The sequence below is a fragment of the Sycon ciliatum genome, chromosome 10 (assembly GCF_964019385.1).
Source record: "Sycon ciliatum chromosome 10, ocSycCili1.1, whole genome shotgun sequence".
Taxonomy (NCBI): Eukaryota; Metazoa; Porifera; class Calcarea; order Leucosolenida; family Sycettidae; genus Sycon; species Sycon ciliatum.
Window position 1 is genome coordinate 27,061,338 of NC_088652.1, and position 8,956 is coordinate 27,070,293.

Sequence of the window (8,956 nt, forward strand, 5' to 3'; positions counted from 1 at the left end):
TCCCTTGCACACTTTCACTCAGACCATGATTTCAGCATAATTGCATTTCAATGATATGAGCGAATACTCGCGTTTTGTAGCACGTGAAGATGTTGCCCCAAAGCATTCAGCCAGTTTGACTTTTAGGAATCCCCTTTCTCAGCACAGGCAGCAGCCAGCTTGGCGTCGTCTGGCAAGGTAGAGTACTGATAATACTACGCTCTGTTTTGCGCCGTGAGAAGCCCTCCATGAGTGTCTGCAACATCATTGTTGTCGATGTAGAAATACGGATCGCTCAGCGGGTCGACATTCAGCTTCTCCTCGCAGTCGCTATTACTCCAGCACTGACTAGCGTCGCCACCAGTATCCAGTGTCGATTTTATGAGGGCTCTTCATTGCTATGCATATGAGACTCACCACTGCTGGACAAACTCAGCGAGATCGCCACCAAAGAAATAATTCCGATCGCGAACTAACTTTCAGCGTCGCTTCGTACAGGGAGTCTCACGCTGACAACTCTGGACCTAAGTCCTTGTCGCGACACCTGTCGCCATCGCTGTGTCTAAACTCAACCTCCGTTTGACGAGCTCTCACCTAGGGCTAAAATCAATTGACCAGACTCATTTGAAGACATTTGAAACTCCTTTGACAACAAAGACACCCACTCGATCGAAAAGGAATCTTCAAAAGCCAGCTCACTGCGCTCCAAACTTTGACGTCACATTTTGATGATTGATATCAAGTACACAAGTGCTGGTTTTCGCAGGCCGGGGCTCATATTGTACAGTATCTAGCCCTATTAATCAATGCACTTCGTACATGTATTTCCATATCTGCTATTACTAATAAGATACTCTGTTGCGCTTAACATGTGGCTCATGTTTTATAAAATCTGTACTTTTTCGCGCATCTTTACTCATCTGCACGCATGCCGGGTATAGATATTTTCCTCAGAAAGCACGCTGTGCTGTTTTGAAGTAGGCACATGATGCTAAATATGTGAGATAGTTAATTCCTGTATGTAGATGTCTACCTCTGGTCCCATTTGTATAGACCCGTTCAAGTCCCCGTCAAAACATTTAAAATCCAACCTGATACAATCAATCATGCTCATCCATACTCTACCACTAATCACTCTACCACAACAAGTCATCCAAGCAGCGACTGCTCAACATTTGCCTCAGACTTAGAAACTCTCACTTCCTGTGAATCCACCAAATCTTGTGGGATGCAAGGAACGTACATGACGTTTAGGGTTTAAATGTGGTGTTTTTACATCGTTCGGCACTCAGGATATTCATGATACAAGTACACGACGACGAAGGTTGACCCTTCGTTCAGTGGCTTCTCAACTTTGGTTACGTAGTCTTGTTACCTTTTTGCGTTTCCTTCTGTGGTGGTATTGCACCTGTACCATGATATTATGTGGTATTTCTAACACATCAGGATATGCATTCCGCTTATATCAGATTCTTTCTTAAAATTTAGCTCCACCGAAATTGTCAACAGTTATAACGTGTCGAGGTAGCAAGAGGACCATAGCAATGCTTAGAACTGGGCATAGTGTAATAGATCATGTAACATAAAATCAGCACTGCCTATATTATCATAATACTCATAAAAAGGACACACTTCAGGCTCATTACCAACATCTTGAAAGTTTTTGTCCTCACAGGTATACCATCAAGCCTTCTCGTCAGATGAAATACAGGCAAGGGAAAGGAACAGGAACAGTGGATTAAATACAGTACGAAGGTGGTAAACCAGCGCAAAAAAAGAAAATAGCTAAAGTAAACAGCGAAAATTGCAATAATGACACAAAGATGCAAGTGCGAGAAAACTCAATAAGCGTGACATGTAGTGCGACAACAAGAGACAACCACTGGACATACATGTAACTAACGAGGTTTTGACGGCCTACCTAACAGCCTAAGTATTTCGCCTGACGAGAAGTCTTGAAAGTATACTTGTGAAGACAAAAACTTTCAAGATGTTTGTAATGAGCATGAAGTGTGTCCTTTTTATGAGTATTATCGCATTTTTGTCTCAGAGGAAACTGTTTACCTATATTATCACTTATCACAGGAGAAGATAATAAACCATGCATCTATTCATAGCAGACACTTTGTTGTAATATTCGAACAGCAAAGTGTCTTTGATTGCATCACCTCTTGTCAGGTGTTGCAGAGTCAGCATGAAGTTTTCATTTCTTGTTGGCTGAGTTTTACGAAATAAACAAGAAATGTTGTTCTTTTCGAACGAACAGGTCTGGGACCGAGGTCCAACAGTTTTGGGCGTACTGGTACGCCGCAGTCCTTCATCTTTTGTTTTCTTGCTTTGCAAGCTGGTTGCCTTTTTCTGGACTCCCTTGATTTCGTCAGTCGTAGATCTACCTGCCTTTCCGTTATGCCTCCAAGGAAATCCAAGGCCCCCTCGGCAGCGCAGCTGGTACCTCCAAGGAAAAAATCCAAGGCCCCCTCGGCAGCGCAGCTGACCGTGGAGCTCAATGCAATGAGGGAGAAGTTTGAGGCGGAAAAGGAAGAGAGCGCCCTGAGAATCAGGCTCCTCGAGGGACAGCTGGAACGGGGAAATGAGTCGTCCTCGTCCAAGCGTAAACGCCGTAATGTTTCTGTGTCGTCGTCGTCTTCATCTTCTTCGTCATCATCTTCTTCATCGTCCTCGTCATCAGATTCGTCTGACTCGTCGGATGATGGCAGTGACCGGTCAGTAAAATATAAAGTTCTGCAACCAACTTCATCACTAATGCCGCCCAAGGTGCTACTTCCAGAATCCCTTTGAATTCTAGTCAGTGCTATGGATTGGCTTTCCATTTCCAAGAATTTTGTTGGAACTTGCTGATGGCGTGGCACGAGGAAAACATGGATGCAGTGAATGGGATTTCGGTCATTGACCACTTGCAGGTGAGCTGATCTACTCCCCTCCCAACTTTTTAGGAGCTGCTTCTGCGCCTTGATCCTTGAAGGGCGGTGGCGTTCTTACGGATGCCGAAAACCCGGCTTACAGCCGAGTCTCACGGGAACCGTGAATTTTTTTGCTGATCAATTCCTAGAAACGGTGCGCATCTCCAGAGAAGTACCGTCCACCTTCACACGCTTGGAACATCATTTCATACATGTATCACCAAAAATTTAGGTTTCTAACGTTCTGTGTTTTGATATCGGTGCTGACGTCATTCCCTTCCTTCACTGTTCAAGACAAAACTCGTACCTCCATTGTCAACCATTGTCTCCTCATTATGTTTCCAATTTCTCGCAGTATATTGTATGTAAATAGCATGTAGCGTATTTAGGTGGCAATTGCTGCGAGCCCGTGTGTGAATATAAACGCACTCTGCAGCAGTCTTACATAGTGCATTCAGACAAGCAGAGGACAAGATATGAGATGTTGTTATCGCACTATCATTTTTTTCTCAGCTTTTCAAAGCTACCATCAGTACCATGTGAGCATTGTAGACATGAACAACTGTAACGATTACCGAAAAAACAACTGAACACGCCTGTCTAACATAAATATTGTGTATTACATTTTCATCAATTATCGCGATATAATAATTATTATAATAAGTACATTTTACAAAAACAATTCCATTGTAAATTACTGGAAAATTACAGCGCTTAGCACAGTTCGCAAATCTACAGAAGCCTAGGTCAATTGTGCACAATCTCATAAGTCATGGACTCATTAGGACCAGAAGCAAATTCCATAAACAGTATGGACGAAAGCCAACGATAATGCAAGAAAACGAAAAGACGACTACATGAGAAGCGACGAGAAGACGACTATAGGAGAGAACGAGGAAATGAAGCTTAATCAAAGACTGTACATTTATGTCTTTAACTTGGACGTAACGCGAGAAGAGGCAACACAATCCCAGTAAAAATGTTCAAAATAAATTTCTGGTAAGACGGAATACGCAGATCAATGATGTATAACAAAAACAAAACAGATACCAACATATGGCTATAAGAAAGCGAGTAGGAGCAGTTACAAAAGAGGATAGGGATTTGAGAATAGTAGAGAAAAGGAGAGATGCAGAAGGATTAGGGTGTTATCGTTTGCAAATTCGATTAATCTTATGACGTCTCAAACTGGATGCAGAATAAAATTCACAGGCACAACCATTACATACATGCCGCCTATGTCCCGTGTGAGTACTCTGGTGGTCTTGAAGGCATTTTAACTCCGTGAAAGACTTGCAACAGTGTGCACATTTGAATGGCTTCTCTCCAGTGTGGATGAGTTGATGACGCAAAAGATTTGAACTGTGGCTGAACGACTTTGCGCAACCCTTACACTTGTATGGTTTCTCTCCAGAGTGCGTACGTTCATGAAATTTTAGTCTACAACTGTAACTGAATGACTTTTCACACTTCTTGCACTTGAAGGGTTTCTGGTTGTGATGCGTGCGTTCATGTCTAGTAAGACTAGACTGGTTAGAGAATGCCATTTCGCAAAGCTTACATTTCACCAAGTTTCCTTCAGCTGGTTTGTGTGGTTTTTCAGATACAAGTTCACCAGTGCATTGGGGAGATACCGAATTATCGCTAATATTACCTATACTCTGTTGATTCAGGTCAAGGTCAACAGAATAGATCGACGATTCGTCATTAGGCGAGTCACGTGTCTCTTCTGGAGCCGCGTAGTGGTCTGGACCAGTTAGGGAAGAGCGGACTTGTGGAATAGATGTGGGGAGATATCGTTTTCGCATTCTGCCTGTTGACGTCGGCGGCTCCAAGCCAGTGTTGCAAGAAGCTGATGCTGAAGCTTCAGCCTCTTTTTGGTCCTTACTCTGGACTTCGCTACGTGGTGTAGCGATGACGACTGGCTCAGGAAGCAGACAGAAATTTGCTGGAGAATAACCGTGCTGTGCATTGTCCAGCCTGGATATCGAGCTATGCCGTTGTGGATAATCCACAGAAGACGTTTCAGAGGTCAATATGTTATTTCCATGATCGATCGCAGTGTGGGGACGCGCGACACTTGGCACACCATGGTGATACGAAACATGACAAGGCGGTAACCCGCACGGCACTGGCATTTTACTTGTCCATATCACTAATGGTGGCAACACTGATAATTCATCTGAATCCAAACTGCTCTCAGACGTCCAGTCCGCATCATGCTCCATTGTTAACGGAACTCCACCGTCTTCTATGTTGATCGATTGAACAGTCAAGAGCACGGCCAAAGTCAGCAACAGACGATATCTTCAAGCTTGCCGAATAATGAGTTCAAGCTCTATGAGTGATGGCAAGCTGGATCTGTTCACATAAATACAGTTCTCACTTTAATACTGCGGTAACAAAATGTGAGGAAGGAGGATCACGTCCTATTTGGGTACATAGGATGGAATATTAGCTGCGCAAAGTTTGCTTAACCCTCACAGGTGAGATATTCATGACGGACTTGTGCCACATTGTGGAAATTCGGGTACCAGAGACATTATCAGTTTTATTCAACAGAAATGGACGATATCTTCAAGCATGCTGTATAATGATTGTAAACTTTATGGGTGACGACAAATTTGATTTCTTCAAATAAATATTGTTCTCACGTACTGTATTACCACCTCTTAGGAAAGGCAGTCACCTCTGATTTGGGCACCTGTGCTGGTATTTGAAGAACTTAATTTGTGGTAATACTTCGCAGGTGGGATAATCATGTCGGACTTGTCAAGTTTGGTGGGAATTTCACGATATTTCAAGTTTTGTGCTAAAAACCTCGATATGTGTACAGTGCGAACACGCTTTAGCCACTGACGATCGGTTTTGACAGGATCTTTTTCTTGTACTCCGGGTTTCAACTGACTACATGGTACACTTTGTTGTGTGTAAGACAGATCAGCCGGGTCGAGTATCTGGCTCTCTGGTTGTTGTGATAAATGCGTCAAAATGGCTGTGAAGGCGCATCACTTCCTGATACTCTAATAGTCGATTGCTCAACCTCACACTGATTGCATGCAGTAGAGTAAGGTTTGTCTCACGTCTTTATTTGTCTTACGTCTTTAGAGAGGCTTCCTGGTACGAGTCATGGTGGTGACAGTAAATTTTGGTTCTTCAGGCCTTTCCCCTTTGCACCTTTCCCTCAAACGAATGAATGCTTTGTATGTTGGAGCTTCCCTCGTGCTGCATTGCGCGGGAAATGTGTGGGTTACATTGAGAACTCCGTCCCAGCAGCCAGTGCGAATTCACAGGAAGCGGGAGTTTTCGAAGTCAGAGGAACATGTTGAACGAGCGCTGCTTGGACGACCACTACACCTTAGCTCAGTGTTAGAGCATTGCTGGATATTATCGAGTGTCCAGGTTCTAGTCTTGGTCAGGACAGTCATTTTTACCTTTCGTACGTTTCCATCAAGCAAATGAACATTGAGATAGTATTAGGAGATGTGACGAGTTTTGACAAAGATTAGAACAGGACTTTACAATATTACACATGGGACCAAAGATAAACACAGATCGACTATAATTATAGCATTATACCCGAATTTGAAAAGAGCAGGGCTCCTCCTCAACAGCAAATATCCATACAAGGCGTACGTGCTCTGGAGGTAGAATACTAGCGTGCGACTTTCAAAAGGACTGGTTTATCAGCAATCGAAATACGTTACGTCTGTGTAAGACGTGCAAAGGACAACTTGTAATGAAACAGCACATATCAACTGGAATACAATGATACAAAATTATGTTTTGTGATTTTACATGTTATTATTGGTGGCGTCAGCGTGTATGCAAGCAGCTGCCTTGGAATGGAGATCAGATTCGTCTTTTATTGGCACACAAATTACTCCCAGTTCACAACGAACATGATAGTCAGATTTCCCATCAATGTGAAAAACTTATGTTTAATTAAGGGTGTTGGTATGTGCTTAGTTTTTCAAAGTGTGTTTTCGCGATGAAATATTTGCAACGATCGTGGACACATCATCACTTTCTCTTAGGGATGGATTCGTGCATGAACTGTGAGGTTGGTTTTCCGATTGAATGACTTTCCACATTCCTTGCACAGAAATGGTTTCTCTCCAGTATGAATTCGTTGGTGATGTGTAAGAGCTGATGTTTGCTTGAATGCCGTACCACATTGTTGACACTTGAAAGGTTTCTCTCCAGTATGGATGCGTTGATGATTTTGGAGATGTGATGATTGTCTGAATGCCTTGCCACAAAATTTACAGTTAAAAGGCCTCTGTCCGGTATGCCTACGTTCATGAACTCGTAGGTTGCGATGGTGGGTAAACAATTGATCACAGTGATCACACTTAAACCGCTTCTCCCCGGCATGGATACGTTCATGAACAGTAAGATAAGATTTACAACTGAATGACTTAGCGCAGTATTTGCACGTAAATGGTTTCTCTCCTGAGTGAACACGTCCATGACGGTTAAGAATATATCGCGTATTGAAGGTTTTATCGCACACTTTACATGTCAAAGAGTTCTCTTCTGGATGTGTACATTCATGAGATGTCAAACAAGATTGAGCAGGAAATAATTTATCGCTATGCTTACACTTAAGCGGCTTTTCTCCAGGATGTGAATGTGCTCGATCAAGCGTATCATGCTGGGGATCGAGTGACTTATCTGTTTCTTTGCTGAGCGACGTTTCAGGTGGAGTAAGGTCAGTTTGAAGTTGACAATCTTCCTCAAAAACCCACTCAGAGGTGGGGATATTGTTCAGTGTTTGACGATCGTGATGTCTGGGATCCTCAGATATGCTAGACGGTCGAGGAGATACTGGAGAGCGTCTGATTGTGTGAACGTCCATATCGGCCGACTTGCTTGAGTAGGTGCTATCTTCCGAGTCGTACGCTACGTGCCCGTGGCCTGTGTAGTGATCTGAAACCGAAAGGGGATAGTTCACAGTTTGGTTACTTTTGTCTTGCGATCTTTTTTCAGTGTCCACTGCCGGTGTAATGGGATTAGAGCATGGGTTTTCAACAGCTGTTGTTGAAACTTCAGTAGCGTTTGTATCTTTGCTCCTCTGGAACTCTGGTATTTGCTCCATGAAGTCTGCCACATTCTCCAGCAAAGGATGATCTTGAAGGGCACCGGAGGTAGATAGTGATGTGTTCCAAGAGCTGAGTATGGCTCGCTGGGGAGCATTATATGCGTAGGAGAAGTCAGAGGTCGCTACTTGATTGCCGCTTTCAGCATTTGCGTGGTGATGTGCTCCATAAGATGCGCCGTAGGATGCTGCTATATGTGGCAGTGGAGGACACGCAGTAGACCGTTTGCTGGTCCATATCACTAATGGTGGCAGTGGTGAGAGTGCATCAGAGTCCACGCTACTCTCCGAACTCCATTCACAATCATCCATGATTCACTTACTACACAAAGTCTCAAAACTGTAATTTTCTTTCCAAGCACACAAAGTGTCCGACGCGAATGCCAATAATTCAAATAGCAAGAACTCGCCCTAGGAGGTAAGCTTTATAATCGGTAGCATCTGTGTTTCCCGAAATAAGTGGAGGAACATTCTGCTAATTCGTCACCGTCAAACATCTATTTCTGAGCTTTATATTCAACTGACACATGGAGATCTTATCAGATCCTTCGCCTACGCATATACACCTACACGCATCAAAAATTCTACATACCCACATTCACACCCACATTCACGCACATTCACACACACACACACATTCCCAAACACACACACACACACACACACCTGTCCTGTCTTGTTGAGCCACTGCCATGAAGGTTACGTGGGCCCGGGAGGGGCAGCTGAGAGGGAGGAGGAGCACACAGCCCTGTGACGATCCAGGGAATGCGGTAAGCGAAATCGACGGGAGCAGGCGCAACCACATGCGAAACCCTGACGGTCCTGAACGGTCGGACGAATACAAGTCCGTGAGCAGCGATCACGGGCGTGGCCACGTGTAGACGCAAAGCAGCGGGCACAAGCCTGGCAGTGAGCGACGCAGCACAGCGGAGAAGCAGGCAGCGGCAGCGGCAGG

At 44.1% G+C, this 8,956-nt stretch overlaps 3 protein-coding genes across 3 annotated transcripts; 1 reads left to right on the top strand and 2 right to left on the bottom strand.

Annotated features, from left to right (window-relative positions):
- The first annotated feature begins 2,385 nt into the window (after window positions 1-2,385).
- On the top strand, window positions 2,386-2,778 carry LOC135826794 (zinc finger CCHC domain-containing protein 10-like). Its single transcript, XM_065339399.1, has one exon. The coding sequence runs from the start codon at window positions 2,386-2,388 to the stop codon at window positions 2,776-2,778; it is 393 nt and encodes a 130-aa protein (XP_065195471.1).
- Window positions 2,779-3,518: 740 nt separating this feature from the next.
- On the bottom strand, window positions 3,519-5,239 carry LOC135825923 (zinc finger and SCAN domain-containing protein 21-like). Its single transcript, XM_065338561.1, has one exon. It carries the CDS (start codon window positions 5,126-5,128, stop codon window positions 4,049-4,051), a length of 1,080 nt encoding a protein of 359 aa, XP_065194633.1. The 5' UTR covers window positions 5,129-5,239; the 3' UTR covers window positions 3,519-4,048.
- A 1,074-nt stretch (window positions 5,240-6,313) lies between these two features.
- Window positions 6,314-8,383, bottom strand: LOC135825919 (zinc finger protein 69-like). Its single transcript, XM_065338556.1, has one exon. It carries the CDS (start codon window positions 8,311-8,313, stop codon window positions 6,934-6,936), a length of 1,380 nt encoding a protein of 459 aa, XP_065194628.1. The 5' UTR covers window positions 8,314-8,383; the 3' UTR covers window positions 6,314-6,933.
- Window positions 8,384-8,956: the final 573 nt, after the last annotated feature.

Coding starts and splice junctions, on each gene's coding strand:
- LOC135826794 (XM_065339399.1), top strand. CDS start 2,386: ATGCCTCCAAGGAAATCCAAGGCCCCCTCGGCAGCGCAGCTGGTACCT.
- LOC135825923 (XM_065338561.1), bottom strand. CDS start 5,128: ATGGAGCATGATGCGGACTGGACGTCTGAGAGCAGTTTGGATTCAGAT.
- LOC135825919 (XM_065338556.1), bottom strand. CDS start 8,313: ATGGATGATTGTGAATGGAGTTCGGAGAGTAGCGTGGACTCTGATGCA.